The following is a 20,013-nucleotide window of genomic DNA, read 5'->3' as shown; positions in this document are numbered from 1 at the left end:
ACTACTATATAAGATTGCTTTTGCTCACAAACAGACAAAAGAAACATTGGTAGGTTCTCAAACCTTGAGTAAAACCCTTTAATTTCTTATTAAAATGAACAGAGCACCCCCAAAAATGTACATTTGATAAAAAGGCAAGGCATTTCAGTAATGGCCATTTCAGAGGCTTGGTTTTTAAATATTTACCTTTTCTTTTGTTTCTAACAATATCTACAGAAGCTCTTGGCCATCTGTACACAGTGATTCATTTGCAAAAATCCATCATCTCTTTTAAAGGTCTGTAAAATTGAGACTATATACACAGATTTGTACACAAATCCAAACATAGCGCCCTCTGTCTTCCTGGATGACTGGTCTGCTCGTTGCAGATTACCTGAGATTTCAGCGTGAGAACTGCAATCTCCTTCACATCAGGGCTCGGATGAGCGCACACACTCCGACAGACATCCGTCTTCACACATGCATTTTGTTCAGAGTCATGCACACTATCTTGTATTTTGTTTAGGGCGGAGGAGGAGGAGGTGGCAACGGGCCGGGCTCCTCACCCTGTGATGGCATACACTTAATGCATTCTTCCAAAAGCTTGTGTAAGATAACGCAAAATGACCAGCCTCCATCTCGCTCTGTGCTTAGCCAAAGGAGTTACATCTACACTTTGTCCATTGCTTAAGCGGTCTCCATTACAAACGCACTATTACGCATACACACGCACACACACACACATACGCTCACACTCCAAAGAGTGTTCCAGGAGATTGAGATTATAAAAGAAAAGTGACACTAGGGGAAGCTTGAGGAGCTTGATAAGTTCTCTTGATAAGCTAGTGAAGGACAGTTGGTCCTCCAGGGTAGACGTCACAGAGTCTGCTGGTGTCAGGATTCGCTGAGCTGATGCCAGGGGGCGGGACTGAAGAGAGACGGACAGGCTAATGGAATAATCACTGGTGCGATGAGGATGATTTTCTTCCCCTAGAGAACCTACAGGTAAGAAAACGAAAGCTGAAGAATCTGTGCATGAAGGAAGCTTACGGTAGATGTTTTATTTATTATTCAGAAATTATTTCTGACCATTACATCAAAGCAAGTACTGGCTTAAAAGCACTGATATGTTGCTGAAAAAAAATAAAAATAAATAATAATAAATAAAAAAAATTATATATATATATATATATATATCTCAAGGTTTAGGGTTTTTAAGTATATAATTTTATTCAGCAAGGATACACTAAATTGATCAAAAGTGACAGTAAGCTAAAATAGTAGTTATTTAAATTGTAATACTAATTTATAATATATGCTCAACATTCTTTCAAAAAACATTTTAAAAAAGGAATAAAAAAAAAGATTTAAAAAAGATTTTAAATGGTAGTGTACATTTTGAATGTTTCATATTCACCCTCACTGCAACGTCTATTTGTTAATGACATTTAAGTTAAAATTAGTTGCTTTTATTCTAGAGAAGGCACACGTCAAAATTATTCCAACTGTGAAGTCTACAACAACAACAAAAAAAAAAATGTGAGTCATTTTCTAATGCAACTAGGTTGAGCACAGTTCAGTGATGACAATTTTATTTTTGGGGGGCGAACTATTGCAATAAAGAGCTATATGAGGTTTGATCAGTACTGCAGTATGCTGTCCTTACCGCTGTAGCCTTTGAATAAGTTGGGAGACCATGACATCTGAGATCCCTGGATATGCCTCCTCAGCAAGAAAAATGGCCTCTCCCAGCTGCTCCAGAACCTCAGGTTTTACCGTCGCTGCTGCAGCATCTCCCGCCCCTTCCTTCAGCTGAGGACACACAGAATTTGACACGCAGCTGATGCCTTTATCCAAAGCACACTTATCATAGAGACAGCATCCTTGGCAGTGACAGCAGAAAGAGACCTTAACCTGCAACCTTACTTATACCAACTCAGACCACTGCAACAGTAGATATATTATGGTACTGTGACAAGCCAATACAACATGAATAACAATTAATCCAGTCACTGTGCCTCCGCATGAACTACACAGGCCTGATTTCATCTTCATGGACGACAATGCCAAAGCTCATCGAGGTCGCATCATCAGGGAACGACTGCTGGAGGCTGGGATACTACAAATTGTGCGGCCTGCACTTCCTCCAGACCTGAATCCCATAGAAAACCTATGGGATCAGCTGAGTTGTTGTGCAGAGGGTCATAACCCTGTATCCCAGAACCTCAGCGACCTAAGGGCAGCCCTTAAAGAAGTGTGGAACGCCATGCCTCAGCAGACAGTAAGTCGACTTGTGTACGGCATTAGACGTCATTGTCAAGTTGCAATTGACGATCAAGGACACATGACAAGTTATTGAGACATTGACTTCACCACTGTTGATAGTGTTCTGTGATGAGCCTGGACCACAAAACCAGTCTTAACCTCCTGAAACCCGAGAGATTGCCTGTTGTGCATTTTATAATTTTTCTTGCTATTTGGGATATGTAGGACCTAATAAGTATAATACCTAAAATTTGTTTTTGTACAGGAAGTAGTTTTCCCAGAAAAAAGATGTCCTCATGTGAGGACAGTGGGTCTATCATGATGTGAAATGCTGCAAAGCAGTTTCATTCACTTTGCAAGCACAGATGCACATTGCATGTCATGCATCGCACACAGGATTTCCCAGTGCAGCCTTGTGCTCTGCATTCATGCATTTCATTTATAAAGTTATGTTATGTCCTCGGCAGAGGACATCGGGACTCAATTTCTAAAAAAAAAATGAAAAGACATGAATGAAAATGCATAGGCAAAAACAATAGATTTTTTTAAATCACCAATAAATTTTTAATGTTCAAGATTTTTTTTTTTTTTTTTTACCAAACTTTGTATAAAGATGATTCTCAACTATGGTATAACAGAATAATTCAGTATAACATTTTTCTTTCTGCAAAATGTGTGTAAAATTACCATTAATGGGTTTTCTAATTATATACAATGTATCTATAAACTAAATCTAATTTGCATATAAATGTGTTTTTGGGGCAACATGTAATGAAAAAAGAAGTGTAATAATGTGAGTAATAATTGTCAAGATTTTCATAATAATATATAATATTTCATAGAATATTGAAATATAATTTCTTTCTCTATTCATTTGTTATGTCTCCAAAAATGCGTCATAAGCATGCGTTTAGTCCCGGTGTCCTCATCTGAGGACATGTATGAAATCAATGTCCTGTTTAGTAACAGAAAGTCATATTTTGATTTGAAACCCCATAACATATTTCTGAGATGTTGATTTATGACACAGAATTTAAAAATTAGACAGATTTAAATGATAACTACAATATATTATAGAAATATTATCATATTTCTATAAGAGTGTCACTAAATTAATTTCAGACATTTTGATGACCAAGGAGAGGGAGTGGTCATGTGAAACATCCAATCATTTGGTATCTCTGAAAAGCCCTGAATGTGCTCTGTACAGGACATCCAGATCTAAAACTGTGGCATGAACAGACTCAGAGAAATTCACAAAAATATAATGTCCTCATATGAGGCCACAGGGTCTCAAGAGGTTAAGTGTCAATTTTTCTAAATTGAGATTTATACATTATTTACATCATCATTATGATCCGACAATATTTGGCCAAGATAGAACTATTTGAAAATCTGGAATCTGAGGGTGCAATGAAAATCTAAATACTGAGAAAATCGCCTTTGAAGTTGTCCAAATGAATTCTTAGCAATGCATATTACTAATCAAAAATTACGCTTTGATATATTTACGGTAGGAAATTTACATGCAACATGATCTATACTTAATATCCCAATGATTTTTGGCACAAAAGAAAAATTTTGACCCATACAATGTTTTTTTGGCTATTGCTACAAAGATACCCCAAGCGACTTAAGACTGGTTTTGTGGTCCAGGGTCACATATATGGTGAAATTCATGTTCTATCTGATTTAAATCTGGAAATTGACTTGGCAATATCACTATATTATTTAAAAATATATTATAAACTTTTGTAAAACCAAAATGTTTCTCTTTGATAATTGTGTTTGGAGTAATTTTATTTGTCGATTGTTTTAAATTGTGCTGAATACATAGAGATGGAGAAAAATATCTTTACCGTTCAACATACTTCTATTACATAATATGTATCATAATATGGCCTACTCTAAAAACAATCATCTTGTGGAGTCAAGAGTCTAGACTACAGTGCACTGCACTCTCATGAAGAGCATGACAGGAAATGGAAGGATTTAGTCCTTGAACGAAGGAGAGGGTGGAACAAATTAGTGTGCAGTCACTTGTCCCTGGGCTTTTTTCCCAGCATCCCTCTATTTTCCGCTCTCCGCCTCAAATACCTCATTGCTCCATACTGATTAGTAAGAGGCCTGAGGGAGTGACGGTTGCCTTTAAATGATGCTTTTAAGACATAATAAAGCATTCAAGGGCCACTTTTAATCTTCACGCTGATATCTTTTTTTTTTATACCGGTGCTGAAGCTAGAAATCCTATAGTGAGCAGACACTGGTGAAATAAAGAAATGAGACCAATGTGTGCCTCACTGCTGGTAAGTACAAATACAAATCAGCATTTAAACATCGATGGATTTCTGATTTTGGTTTTGAAGGTTCCCCTGTGGAGGTGATGGATATGTCTTACCTCAGTTAAGACTGGAGTGATGACAGTGGACAGACTCTGGGACAGAGGTCTCTTATTGGGCTCCTGTGGAAGCAGAAAACATCACACGGTGAGATAAAGAAACCGCTTACACAGCACAACAGTCCGATGTGGCCTTGAGCTCAGTCACCTACCTCCTCTCCTGTTGGACTGGCTCCGTTCTGCAGCTTTTTTGGGTCTTTCTCTCGAATGGTGAAGATCCAGTCATCACTGCCAAAGTCATTCCCACCAGACGCCTGGCCATCCGGTTCCCTGAGTGGAACAAAGACACAAGAGAATATAAGAGGGATCCATTGAACACAAATAAAAGAAATACAAATGAAAGTTGATGCAACAGAAATAGGGATGTTATTTTTCCTAACCGACAACTGACACCCGTTAACCAATTATTATCCGTTAACTAACGAGATTATTTTAAATTAGAATTGAATTAAATTAAAAAGGATGCGTTTCTGTGACCCTTTAAAAATACTAACATTTGTTTCCTGGGGATTCATTTACATGCGCAAAAAGCAACAAACAGAACATGAGGATTCTCATGGTCTTCATATAACATCATGCACTTGCAGCTCTTCTGGGAGAGCGAAGAAAAACAAAATAAAGCTAGGCTATAAATAGTGAATAAATAGGCCTATATGACAATTTTGTGCTGCGCGAAAGGAAACAGACGGCAGAAAGCGGCATTCCTTTTTTTCTTTAGGCTTTTTACACACAAAGATTTGTTTTTATCGTGAATGTACATAAATAAAGGCAAACCATTTACAATTCTGATTATCTTTATGACTAAAAGGAAAAGCTGATTCCATTGTTGGGGGGGAGGGGGTCAAATGACTGCACTGACGCCGAATGCGCGCACAAAGTTAAGCTTTGCTACTTTGACAATGCAGTCTGTTCATTATCATAAAATATAAGGAGAAAAACACACTGCTCAGTTTAAATAAATCTGTGCTGTTAAGTGTTATCACTGTAGCGCCATGATTTTATGCAAAACATTTTGTTTTATGTGGATATTGGAACGCGAGTAAAGTAGGCTATAATAAATAATAATTTGCCATTAAAATACATTGAGAATACAGAAATATTTGATTTTGCGTCGAATGAGACGTTGGTTTTAGACTAAATGAATTAGTTTTGGCTTGTCGTTTATGTTGCTATAATTTCTTATAGGCTATTTTTTATTCTTGTTCTTTTTTAAATCGGCTACTGCTAATTGAAAGGATTTGTTGTGAAGAGAGGGGTATTAAAATAGCATAGCTATGTTTACAGTGTTTATTATAATGTTTGTAAACATTTAGCATCGGCATTAGGCCTATTTCTGAATGAAATAATAAAATGTGATGACTTAATAGGCTACACAGCATGTTTTTTTTCTCTCTAAAAAAAAACTTATTTTAAACGTGTAACGTAGCCCATTTTTACAATGCAAACCTTTTTAAATATTTTGATAAATTACTGAAAATAAATGAATGATTTTTTAAACCGTTTAACTGTATGTATTAATCGGTAACAAACTTTTTAGCGGTCGGTTAACGGTTAAAATAAACATTCCTAATCAGAAATGTATACGCTTTTAGGAGAGGGCCAAACACAAGCAGGGGAGAAAAACTTTCATGATTGTCCAATCTAGATCATATTAAAGACAATTATTTAACTTGTTTGATTAGTTAACTGAGCCACTTTCTGTTAACTGGAAGCTGTTAACTCTTGTTGACTCTTTAACCTTGGAATAAAGAAATCCCAGATTATGTTCTTAGATCTTCCACATTTCACACTCTTCATATTTGTAACTAGTAACCTTTACTGGGTAGTAAAGCTTTAAAATTTCACACTGTATTTTGGTTTAACCTTAATGTTTTCACACACACATTCTTGCTAGTTGCTAGGGATGCACCGAAATGAAAATTCTTGGCCGAAACCGAAAACCGATAAAGAGAAAACCAAGGCCGAAAACCGAAACCGAAACACCGAAATAAATTATGCCAATTATTAGTACCATTGCATTTATTGCTATGACCGTGTACTAACTTTACTAAAATTAAGACATTGCAAATGCATAAATTAATATTAAAGTTTCAAAGATAATTACAGTTACATAACTTATTAAAAAAAAAAAAAACATAAAAATACATAATTACAAATTATGTAAATATTTATTAAGCACATTGCAACAATGCACAGTATAAAATAAAATTCTAACTAAATATTTATCCCACTCATGTGTATATTTAATAATAATGTACAGGCCTACTGGCCTGCAGAAAGGTTTTAAAATGAACAGTTCTCTCATAAAAACAAAGTGCATTTAGGTGAAGTGCATTTGAAATTGTTCTATGTAGGACTAGAAAGTGCATTACTTCTCCAGTTGGCAAGACTGTTATCACTTCTGGGGATGGGGACTTCAGACAGATAACCATCTAGCTGTTGAGCAGTTGAGCTTGTCATCTGCCTGACATTTGATAAATATTTGAGAGAGTGTATTTAAATAGGGCCAGGGCATAAATAAACATTTTTATCAAATTAAAGCAGAAATCTAGCAGAAAATCTAGCATATGGCTACAATCTGATATTATGTATGTATATATGTTTTTTGTGTGTGTATAAGAACAAAATAGCCAACGTATTATTATTATTTGAGGCACTTTCTTGCAGAATTCCACTGAACATATCAGACAACGAGGGTGCATGCCACTCATCTGGTGCAGAGACCAGTCTTTTTTTCTGCGCTCTGATCTGTCTCCTGCGCTTGGCGCTACTCCGTCTCCACGCGGGTTCTCCGTATACAGAGCGGCCTGGATCATTTCTCATGTGCGCTGCCTTATTTCCACATCCAAGTAATGGTCATTATAAAGCGGATCAAGCACATTCGCGATGAAGTGCAGAGGATACGAAAAGATCTCAGTGAGACGTGTGCTAACAGACTCTATAAGTACTTTTCTTTGTTTTTACTTCGTGGTCCGTCTTAATCTCTTTGTTAGGAGACGTTTTAGTGCTGCAAATAAAGGAATACGAAGAGAGAGAATGTTTTCACTGGTGTGAAGTGAATGTCGCGGGGAGCTCGTGGTCTTTGCTATGCAGGTGCACGTGCAGGTCGCGGTTTCTGTTTGCGTCATCACAACATTTCGGCCGTGTTGTTTTGGTGATAAAAGTCTATCGGCCGAAAACCGAAAAGGCCATTTTCGGCCGAAAATTTTCGGTGGCCGAAATTTCGGTGCATCCCTACTAGTTGCATTAACCCAGGGTTGAAAACCAGCTGAAAATAAAAATTCTGTTATTATTTCCTCACTCTCATGTCATTCCAAAACTCTTGACTATGTTTCCATGTTTTTTTATTTATGCCAATACGATACAAGTATTTGAGGTCAATTTTAGGTAAATAAAAAGGTAAATATCCTTTTATGTTCCACAGAGGAAAGAAACACACACTGTTAAGGAACAACATGAGGGTGAGTAGATTATGACAGAAATATTTGTTGGGTGGATTATTTCTTTAACATTTCTAAACAGCATTTAAAGTTGTGTTTTGAGTTGCGTACGAGTCAGAATCATCGGAGCTGGACTCCGCTCGGGACTGTTCGGCCTTCCAGCGCTTGTATCTGTCGATGAGCTCTGTCAGATAGGATGTTTTCTTCGCATAGCGGACGATGAGCTTGTGTTTCAGCAACTCTTTGGCTGTCGGTCTCTGAGAGAAAGATTAAAAACTATTAGATGGGTCCTTTCAGTCCCAAAACTTCAGTTTTGTCTTTTGATGCAGATACAATTATAGTACATGCCTTGATAACCATGAAAAGATCATGACCCGAGTAGCAGAAATAGAATAAACTGTTCAGCCAGAAGGATCAGTGAACCAGACAGGAGGAAATGACCTCTGGGAATCCCTTACGAGCATACTCACAAAACTGGGCTCTTTGTTTAGACAGGCCTCGACAAACTCTTTCAGAGGTTTGCAGTAGCTGCCCTCCAGTGTAGGGGGGTTGTTCTTTGGAATGAGGAACAGCACCTTCATGGGGTGCAGATCGGAGTGGGGCGGCTCGCCTTTAGCCAGCTCAATCGCCGTGATGCCCAATGACCAAATGTCAGCCTGATAGGAAAAGCAAAAAAAAATTATGTGAACGGGCAATGCTAGGTCATGTGGAAGAGGAACAGTCATCGCTCATCTAAATGAATCATATGGAAAAACCTGACAAGATATTACAATTAGCACCAAATCCAGAGCCAGGCGTCTGGTGCGATGATGGATTTGTAGCTAGCAAGTCAGTCTTGGCATATCTACAATGACCCTCACCTTCGAGTCGTAGGCAGACTGTTTGATGACCTCTGGGGCCATCCAGAAGGGTGTGCCCACAAACGTGTTGCGTTTGATCTGCGTGTCTGTGAGCTGACCGGCCACACCGAAATCTGCCAGCTTCACCTCCCCTTGCTCTGACAATAATACATTTGCAGCTGAAAGAAAGAAACAAGGAAAGGAGGTCAAGTGTGCAGAGTTAGTTAGAGTGTACCAACAAACAGTGGGGTCTGGGAATCCCTCAGAGGGCCCAAAGGTGTGCTGAACAATAACATTTGACATAATGCACTTTTAAAGCCTTTATAGTTGTAACATTTCATACCGGTAATGTGTAAAATATTCAATTGTTTTTACTGAGCAAATTCGATATTATCCATTTATTATGATTTCTAAAGAATAGTCAGAAACCAGAAAATCAAATCTCATTATGGTGTCGACAGAACTAATTTTTAACAGTTCTGTGAAAAAAAAAAAAAAAAACTAAAGGATTAGTATTACATTCTGTCAACTTAAAAGCAAATATTTATTTTACTGTATGACCAGATATATCTTAATATTTTTTACCAGCTTGCTTTAGTACAATGCCAATATAATTTTGGAAATGTTTATTTCATTTTGTTGTTTTAATCGTTTATGATAAATATCTGGATGACCAATACATTTTAAAATATCTGTACTTCAGCCTTTTAACATGCTGAACCCCCCCACACCCCCCCACACACCATAAATGCCAGTTTACACCAAAACAAACATTTGGTGTGACAATTCGATGCAATAAAATTTTTAGTTTAAAAGAACTGCTGTAAATGACTCGGTTCAGACCAACCATACATTTGCATGCCATCATACAGGCAGATTTTCTTTTCTCTTTTATTGCAAAAAACAAAAAAACTAAAGTGTGTTCTAATCTTTTCCATCACACTGTGAAGAAAACTGGCCGACCAATATTATCTGCATTTTAGTCAAATGTCAGAGCAGCTGCTGTTACATAAAATCATAACAAACTATAAAAGCAGACTATTTCCATGAATGAAGTTGTACAACTGATAATGTATTCTTGCTAATAATTATTTATATATGTTGCAAACCCAGACAAAACCTCCTCAGAAGTGTTCAATGTAGAAGCTTGGTACTTTGCATCTTGGTGGACTGATAAAAACAGTGCATCCCGATTCCAGAAAGATGCAAGGAGAACATAAAATGTTCTCTTCCATTTCTGTGTGCAATATTTATAAGATGGTCATTTAAGGTCAGGATGACCTTGATTCCACCATCCATACCTTTGATGTCTCTGTGGATCTTCTTCTCAGAGTGTAGATACTCCAGGCCTTTCAAGATCTCTCTCAGGATAGTGGCGATCTGCGTTTCGTCTAAAGCACCAGGCTCCAGCTGAAAGTGAACAATGATTAACCACAAGCCCTGGCTGATCACGACAACAACAAAATACATATAATATTGTATAAAACAAAAAATAGTGATATTAGGTTCAAACCTAATGTGTGTGTTTTACACTTGTGAAACCACATCTTTAAGAGGAAGTCATTTCAAACATCACAAAAGCTTCATAAAAACATTACGTTCTTTAAGGTTGATCAAGAATAAAAGTTCTGCATCGTACCAAATCCAAGGCAGATCCACCACCTAAATACTCCATGATGATCCATAACTTTGTGTCCTACAGCAAGAGAAAGATAAAGAGGAATTGGATGTTAAAAGGCGAGAAAAACCCATCAACTCACATATAAGCAACAACAATTTTTCCAGAGTCGAGGCTTTTGCTAGTGAGAGGGTAAATGTGTAATCCTAATCTCTCCTTTAATTTGGGATTAGCTAGACTGAGAGAGAGGGAAGAGTGAAAATTGGGTTACATACCTCCCACCTCACATGATGAGCTTAGAGTGAGAGAACGTGAGCCTGTGTGTGTGTAGAAACTGAAAACGAAGAAGCACGCCGAGAGCCTCTTAAAAGTGAGCGATTAATTTATTTCACCTAATGGTTCACCACAGCGCAGCTACAAAGTTCTGTGTGCTCTTTCATCTTTATGTGCAGAGCACTTTTTTTGTGTCTCTCTCACTTTTGCACCTGAAATAATTAATTTATGCTCTACTGCACACTGCAGTGCTCGCCAGTCACACTGAAACTAAGATGCAGACTTTTTATTTTGGTATATGCTCATACGACCCGAATCCTAATTACTAAACTTCGCTGCATATCTCACACCAGTGATGGGTGATCTTCCTAAAATATCATATATCAATCTTCCAACACAAAAATAACAATCTGAATTGTAATCTTCCCAATTTTGAGATGTGCTATTGAGAATATCTAACAAACCTGATGATTTTTCTTTTTTTTTTTTTACCCCCCGGCTCTTAACGCATCGTATTTTCCTCTGGAGATTCAGTGAATGTTTTAACCTTTTTTAAAAGTTGTGTTTGAGTCCCTCAGTTGTCCTCAGTGTGAAAATTCTTCTGAAGAACAGTGCTTAGTTTAACTGTTCAGAACAAAGAAGGGACTTATGAACAATCATCACAAAACTGCCTCCCGGTTTTCATCCAAAATATCTTAAATTGTGTTCTAAAGACGAATTCAGCTTTTACGGGTTTGGAACGACATGGAGATAAGTGATTAGAGACAACATTTTCGTTTTGGGGTGGAGTATCCACCTTTAATGAGGCTATTTTTTGTCTTGTGGATTAAATGTAAACAATTTATGTAAAATATCTTACTCAGGACAGTACCAAATAAAAAAAGAACATCAGGCTATATGGGTTATTTTTCTTCAACTATTAAAGTTTATTACGGAAAGTTAATTAAAAAAATATGAAAATTGTGAACTAAAATAAAATTGTGCAAAAAGGACTTGCTGTTTGAAGCGGTTATAAAATACTGCAAATTTCAGTGGTTAAAATCCAGGAACTTCAAGTGGAACCTATGCAATCATTCTTTAATACAAGCAGCCATAAAATGCAGCAAATTTGGTCGTCAAAATCCAGTAACATTAACTGCAATTTACATAATCAGGTATTTCGCACATGGGTGATACATTTCCCCCAAGCAGATTTCGCAGCAAGTTCAAGTCGTTCACGCAAATTCGCCGCATTGACCAACAGAAAGCCGCATGATCGGACTTGGAATTTACGTAATCAGGAATTTCACACATGGGTGAAATATTTCCCCCAAGTAGATTTCGCAAGAAGTTTAAGTTGGTCACGCAAATTCATCGAGTTGACCAACAGAAAGCCGCTTGATCTGAAAGTGCCTCCTGTGTGAACTGACTTTAAAACACTGCAACAATACTGAAAATAAACAACAAACCTATTTTTCCCCAAGAAACTTTTACAAATTGAATAAGGTGTGGTCTTTTTTTTTGGGGGGGGGGGGGGGTTGTCATAAGAATTATTGTACTTGTCCTGCATTGCAAATAAAGCTACAGAAACTTCAGAAGGTGGGATCTTTTAACGTGGGACAGTAAAAAATGCACCTAGAAACCACACAAAACATCTAAACAAACATCCAGGATATCTTGGCAAGATCCTAAGCCATTCGGAACAACTTAGCAATGGATTAGCAAACACTGCCACAGTTAATTAACAGTGAGTTTTGCACAGGCAGGAAAATGTACCTAGTTTAAATCTAAAGAAATAAAAATGGTAACATGCTCTACAATTTTAACCAGTTATTTCACTCCCTGTTCATCATTACAGATCTTCAAAGTAATAGCTTACGCCAAGCGCTCTGTTTCTCTCCCAAAAATACATGTCGTGTATTTCCCCAGGCAGAAATTACAGCTGCTATCCATGCTTCTCTCTTTCTGGCTAGCAGCTTTAAATACACAACAAAGAGAAATGTGACTTCACTATGGTTCCTTTGAACTTGAGCATTCATTTTCTGCTTCCATTTGTGACACTGGGGCTAATTCAGCTTAAGTTTAATGTTGAGAATCACAACTCCACATGGGGCATCAAAGATTATGAACATTTGGCGCATGCTGTGGCCGAGGAAGAGAGACCGTGAGACAAAGGCTGAAATGGTTTCAAGGCTGATTTAAAGAACACCCACACATGTTAGTTTTACACTTCTTCACAGTGGGAAGTGGACTGATCATGCCGCCTGACGGCCTGCCAAATAGTAATAAGGTCATCGGTGTGAGCTCAAGTCATGTTGATCTGTCTGAATTTTACATCAACCAAAAACAGCTTTACTTTACAAACTCTGCATAAAGGTGCCATCACACACAGTAATGTAGGCCTATGTAATACAGGAAGCACATTTCTTTAATTTTGCTAACAAGCATGGAACAAAACATGGTCAACTTCTCATAAATATGAACATGAAGCACAAAAACATTGCACATCAATCTCCAAATATAGCTGCAATATTTTTAACTAGGAATTGTAGTTATATGGTACCAAAAATGTCATTGAATTGACAAAATTTCATGAACTCTAAAGTTTCAAGTGTTCATGCCATCCCTAATTCAAAAAGATAACTTTTGTGATATTTTATATAATCATTTTCAATAAAGACTTTGAGTAAAACATTTATTTTGTGGTGGCACCATAGATTCAACTTTTTGGTCAATTTAACAGGGTTTATGTGTGAAAGGATAAATACTCGGCTTACATAAAATATACAATTCAAATATTTTGAAAATCTATGCAACATTAATATATTTATTCACTAATGTTCAAAATGTTAAAACTAAACTGTTCAAAGATTTCAGTAAAAATAATGTCACAATGATTGTTTTTTTTTTTTTTTTTAAATGCTGTATTCTTTAAACTTTGTTGCAAATTGAGGATACTTGAGTGAACAATGACATCTGGGCAGAACTTTGGCACAAGTTTCTTAATGAACTGACTTTCTGTAGCACTTCACATGGTTTTGATTGGCAGTTCTCACAGATCTGAGGATCAAATTGTTCCTATTTCCTCAAACCTAGTTTCAGTCATCCGTAACCCTCTTCTCTAATCATTTACTGTCCGTCTCGAAGTTACCATGTTTTCTTATTTGCAAACTTCTGATGAAGCTTCTTCTTTTTCTTTCTGTTTACAAGGCCCACAACCAAGTATGCTCTCCACAGTTTCAGATGAAACTGCTGTTTGGCATATACTATTGAACAAAGCTGCCAGCTGAGGACCTGAGGGGTCTCTGTTCCTCAAACTCTGGTGTCCTCTTGCTGGCATGCATCTGGGCCATCCCTTTCTCTCTGTCCTGTTTAAATCCAGTATGCTGTTTTGATTCAAGACAGTATTGTACATTTACAGATGGAAAGGCCTTCATCTCTCTAAAGAACAATAGACCGATGAGCTTCTAGAGAAGCTGATTCTTTGAAGCCAAAATTGGACTATAGAAATGTCAGTGTACTGGCATCTCTTCAGCAATAGAAAAAAGACATTGTGTTGCCAATTCCATACTTCATTAAGTAGCACAACTGTTCTCAACTGTGGTAAGATAAACATGCTTTCTCTAGTTCCTAATTAGAAACTGAAAAATGACTACTTGAGGATGGAGGGTACAGTGTTTTCTTATGAGCTGGAGTAATGAGGCTTTGAAATCAGAGGTTAAAGCTGAACGGTTCACCCAAAAACGAAAATACAATCATCAATTACTCACCTTCCTGTCATTCCAAACCCATATAAAACCAACATCATGCAGTATATGGCAAACAGCAGCACAACTGTATTTGCTTAATGCACAAAAACAAACCTAAATGGTTCTTGCGGAGGCTCCAATGTGCTTGCATGACATGCAAGAACAAACCTCATGTCAGGCAAGCACTTTAGAGATTCTGTCTATCATTTTGATGTGCTCTATGCATGTCCATTGATCAATGTTTATATGTGATTAAAAGACTAAATTAAATATGCTCATCATAAAAAACGATCGTGTCTCTTCATAAGACTTCACGAACTGCTGGTTTCAGGTGGACAATATTCTTATGAACCTTTTGATGCATCAAAATTTTGGACAATTGAGGGACCAAAATCTCTCAGGTTTCATTAACAATATCTTAAAGGGGTCATTGGATGCCCATTTTCCACAAGTTGATATGATTCTTTAGGGTCTTAATGAAAATTCTATAACATACTTTGGTTATAATTTCTAAATTTTAGTGTAAAACAACACCAGTATTACCCTGCCAAAAACAGCTCTTTTCGGAGCAAGCCATTTTCTTGCATGCTGCTTTAAATGCAAATGAGCTCTGAATGAAGCCCTATGGGTTCCAGCCTGTTCAAGTGGAATTCAGTTAACACAGGAGATATCACTTCTCCTAGAGTCCTCTGTGTCATCATGACCTACATCCTTTAGGTCACAAGGCATGACCTCAAAGTGCCTTTTTGTATATGCTGGCCACTCACCTTTAGGTAGGAACCATAGTATTTGGTGACAAAGGGACTGTCGCACTGGCTTAACACTGTGATTTCCTGCTGAATGTCTTCAATCTCATCTTCAGCCTCTTCCAGATCGATGTTCTTGATGGCCACAACTTTCTGTGTGCGATTGTCGATGCCCTTAAACACCTCTCCAAATGAACCCTTACCGATTCTCTCCAGCTTAGTGAACAACTCCTCAGGATCTGCTTTTAAATTCTGGAAAAAAAGAACAAAGACATTGCAGTCTGGGCCTTCAATTAGTTTTAAGCAGATTAAAAAATTTACTAATTCATGCAGTACTGATAAATCAGATGAAGTGGCATTTAAGGGTAAAAATTCCATACAGAAAAGAGCCTTGGGCCTAGTTAGTTATGGTTACTGCAGTGGTTCTTCTGACCAATCTTCAAATAGGCTTTTAGAATTGTTTGGTTTGACTAAAAGTTCTCTGAAATGCTAGAACCAGAGTACGTTTGAGAAATGAAGCACATCTGATTGGGACCACAGTTCCCAGAGGTCTCAGCCATGACCCTGAACTTCTCAGATTCCAGAGGCCTTCTTAAAGGAAACACAGAGAGAGCTACAAACAGTGTTGACATTATTAGCATGAGGCAGTTCGTTGCAGAGTCAGCAGTGGTTAAACTGAGCAGCACTTGAATAAATAACACCAGAACTAACTAAACCTCAAAACTGCTCTGGGTTTAACACTTGCATGCTAACTTAAGCCTCCAAAAACCATCCCAAACAGCACCAAGATCATTCGAACTGAGCAAAACAAACCATGCTAGACTAACCATCAGTGGGACCAGAATTTAAGACAATCCTGAACTGCTGCCGTTCACATCCCCAGAGCACGCAAAAATTCACGACCTTAAAATCCTCCAAATCTCTTTTGCTAGCATCAACTCTAAACCTACCGAACGCAGAGTTACATTGATGCTGAACGCAACAGCAGAACAGCTTGCCCAGTTGAGTATTAGAGGCGCTGCGGGAGACACACACAGGCAGGATTTCATGGGGACCTCATAAAAGTGTGAAATCCAGTTAAATGGATGACGACAGAACCGATCGTCCACAGCAGTAGAGCGCCAAAGATACAAGATGAAAGAGAGCAGATTTTGCCCACAGCCTAAAGTACATTATTCTAATGCCTCATACCTCAGGGTACCGTGAATAAATGCAAATCTGTTTAGGGATATCTTGATCATGCTTTGATACAAGGCTGAAAAGGCTGATTACCTCTAGCAAAGGTTTAGCGAGGTGATTGAAGATGTATTTTCCATTTCATTTTATACAAACAGCATTGGATTATTTATTTAAGTGCTTCTGAAACGGTTTCATTCCAGGATCCAGATTTAACCTTTTGACCCAATACTGTTTAACATCAACACTTAACAGTATTAAAATGGGAATCATTTTCATTAATGTGCCAAATTATCAAAACAACTCATAAGCTGGATAGAAAAACTGATCATTTAGTTTTAGTATCAAATAAATGCTGCGCTTTTGAAGTTAAAGAATTATTCAAAACATATAAATCACAATTTCCACAAAAATACACGTGTTTTAATTGCAATAATATTTACCGTATATCTTACCGTATTATTTATACCGATTAATTCAGCCTTGAGGAATTTTAGCATATTTTATTCATTATTTTCATGGATAAGACAGTCTGTCCTTGCTCGCATCGCTCTAATTTGGCTAGATATTACCAAGGGAATTTACAACAAAATGACACATTTTGAATGGGCAGACACATTTTTTTTGCTGCTATTCTGGGTAGTTGCATTTTTTCCTATGCATTTCTCAGCATTTGAACCTCCCAGAACAAACTCAGCTGAGGACCACTTTAAATAACACAAATCAACCGACTCGAGCACAACAAAGCAATACATCTAAAAAGATGACAAAACTCTTCATGAAAGAGGGAAAGAGAGGCCAACAGTAGTGATAAATGACGAGTCCTGACAAATATCTTGCAGACCCATTGCCAATCTGCCCTGTCAACTAGTGATGCTATCCTATGAACACACACAAATCGATTTTCTCATACACAGATGATTTTCGCACGCCTTTCCTAAAAGCGCACACACCCACAGAGAAGCCCTTTAATGCATCACTCAGAGATTCATTAGCTGTCATCTACTCGGCCCATCCGACTTTGCTCCCTGATTCAGCCCTAATGCTGATTGCTCGCCTACACTCCCAGCTGATCTCTGTAATCCTGATCCCGATGCACACTGACAGGTGTAACAGCCTACAAATTCTTTCAGAAGGCCACGTCATCCCTTGGCTCCCATCTGTGTTTGTGTTTTAGGGAGCTGGAAACTCTGAGGCCGGCCATATGAAGTGTGTTACAGCCAGGTGAGAGAGCATGCGGGCTTCTGAAATGTTCCTAAAGGATGACCACCACAATTCCTCTGTGACCCATAAGGAAATACTAGAGAATGAAAGCTTATTTCATCACTACGATCTCAGAACTGCTGACTTGTGGCCCTCTTTAGATGTATGTGACCTCCTAATTCCGGTTTTCCTCATCTCACATGGACTCTCTTTGGGTTTTAAGGCCTCTTTAAAAATGGAGGTTCTTGGCCAACAATTGCTTTCTGCATTTTCAACCTTAAAGAACGATAAGCCATTTCAACTACACGGCATGGCAGATTGCTCTCCTATCCTGAGGGCAAACCAGTCATATGGCCCAGCATGTATAGAGACCCAACCAAGTGACCCAGTTATGATGACTACTCTCTGGAGACATCTCTCCATCGCTCATCGCCCTCTTTCCTTTTGTCTCTAGTCCTCCACTTCACGTTTTCCTTGCTTTCTTGATTCTTCACTGGAACTGTCCCACTTCATACATGATCACGGTTCATAAAGGACATCCCAGAAAGCTTACAGTGGTGCTAATGCTCTCTAGAGGGCAAGAACATGAACATTATAATAGAATGACCCTGAAAAGGGTCCTACATTTGGTACTGTCCTACTTCATACATGATCTTGGTTTCATAAAGGATGTCCCAGAAAGGTGGTGTTAATGCTCTTTAGAGCTAGAACATAAAAATGTTAATATTTAATGGAAATGCTTTCTAAATTGTTGCCCTCCAAGCTTTCACGGATGATGAAGGACTCAAAGCCTCTTCTGTTAAGCATCATATTCGCTGTGTTTCTCAATATATATCTGAAATACAGCAAACCACATCTAATCAAACACCTCCAGTCCACTAATAAATGGGTTTTTAAACTAGCAACCAAACTGTTAGAAGGCCGTACATTAATAAGTTTAGAGAGAGAAACAATATATATACAAATATATTATTATTATTATTATTATTAAGTAAAAAAAAATTTAAACCAAACAATACAATAAGATTAAATGAAATAAATCACTAAATAAATGTATTAAAATAAAAATAACTTAAAATAAAAAATGTGAAGAGCACAGTAAAGCAGTACTAAATAATTTAAAACTGCAACAATATTTCAGAAAATTTTGGCTAATAATATTTTTCATAAACTTACTAACAATTAAATAATTCACAGTATAAATTGTTTTTTTACGTGTGAAAATACATAGCTGCCTTTTACATTATTCGAATGGCACATATTATCATATTTGGGGTTCCAGTGGCATCTACAAGACTGAAAACCACTGAACAACTACATTATTACCCTATTACTTCACCAATAATATAAATACTGAATTACACAAGTTTATATTTATTTAACAAGAGAGAGTCAAACCGATTTATGATATTCTGAAACTTATCAGAGAGTGGAAACTCTTAAGCATATGAAAGTGAGGGATATTACACTTTAAAAACCGTAATATGTCTAACAGTAGACTTTAAATAAGAGATGGTGTGTGTGTGTGTGTATCATTACCTGCATCCCAGGCAGACTGCCCTGCACTGGAGAATGAGCCATGGCGTCACTTTAACCACTAAAACTGGCCAGCAAGTCAGCAAAAACACTGTTTCCGGACAAAATACAGCTAATGCACCCCAAGATCCCGTTTGTCAGAGTTTAATACGGTCTTAGATATTTTACAGCTGGATAATGGAGCGAAGAGCATCCACGGGAGGACAGAAAGTGCATCTGAAAGATGACTGGCGTGAAAACCTCTCCTCCACTTCCGCAGCTTTAATGAGAACTGCTGCTCTTTCTCGCGGAAATCACCGCGAACACCGATCAAAACAGCGTCGATCGGACTGATCGCGGAGCTTCAGTCGATGTAGCGTGCGATCGTATTTTGGAACGCTCTTTTGATGACTCCTGGAGCGGGTTTTGGAGGTTCATGCAGGCCAGATCGCTCGTCAAGAGTTGATGGTCCTCTTTGCGCAAACGGATTTCCAAAACATAGCGCAAAAACATGCGCGCGTTTGCGTAAAAATGCCCCGGTTTCGGCTCCTAAAACAAATGCACGGAACATGGACTATACTGCGGATTGATCGGGGAGACGGGTGGTGAAAATCCCTACTTGTATGAACTGAATAAATGATGTTGACATCCTCACTTCACTTCCCAGCTGGCCGCCATCTTGTCCGTGCTGTCACCGGGACATCAGGGCGGGTCCGGACGCGTCAGATCCCGCCCCTGCAGGAGAGGGGAGGAGTCTGTTACTCTATATGTGACCCTGGACTACAAAACCTTTCACAAGGGTCAATCTTTCAAAACTGATGTATTGCTTTCCA

The 20,013-nt window shown here is 37.9% G+C and overlaps 1 protein-coding gene across 1 annotated transcript; it reads right to left on the bottom strand.

Annotated features, from left to right (window-relative positions):
- Positions 1 to 50: 50 nt before the first annotated feature.
- LOC113093232 (serine/threonine-protein kinase 24-like) lies at positions 51 to 19,892 on the bottom strand. Its single transcript, XM_026259055.1, has 11 exons — positions 19,205 to 19,892; positions 15,308 to 15,538; positions 10,561 to 10,617; positions 10,223 to 10,331; positions 8,943 to 9,100; positions 8,553 to 8,738; positions 8,194 to 8,339; positions 4,795 to 4,912; positions 4,643 to 4,705; positions 1,646 to 1,791; positions 51 to 978 (listed from the first exon to the last, which is right to left on the bottom strand). Exons 1-11 carry the CDS (start codon positions 19,244 to 19,246, stop codon positions 939 to 941), a joined length of 1,296 nt encoding a protein of 431 aa, XP_026114840.1. The 5' UTR covers positions 19,247 to 19,892; the 3' UTR covers positions 51 to 938.
- Positions 19,893 to 20,013: the final 121 nt, after the last annotated feature.

This window comes from Carassius auratus, chromosome 6, assembly GCF_003368295.1.
Source record: "Carassius auratus strain Wakin chromosome 6, ASM336829v1, whole genome shotgun sequence".
Taxonomy (NCBI): Eukaryota; Metazoa; Chordata; class Actinopteri; order Cypriniformes; family Cyprinidae; genus Carassius; species Carassius auratus.
Note: the sequence above shows the minus strand (reverse complement) of the source record. Positions and strands in the feature narration are given on the sequence as shown.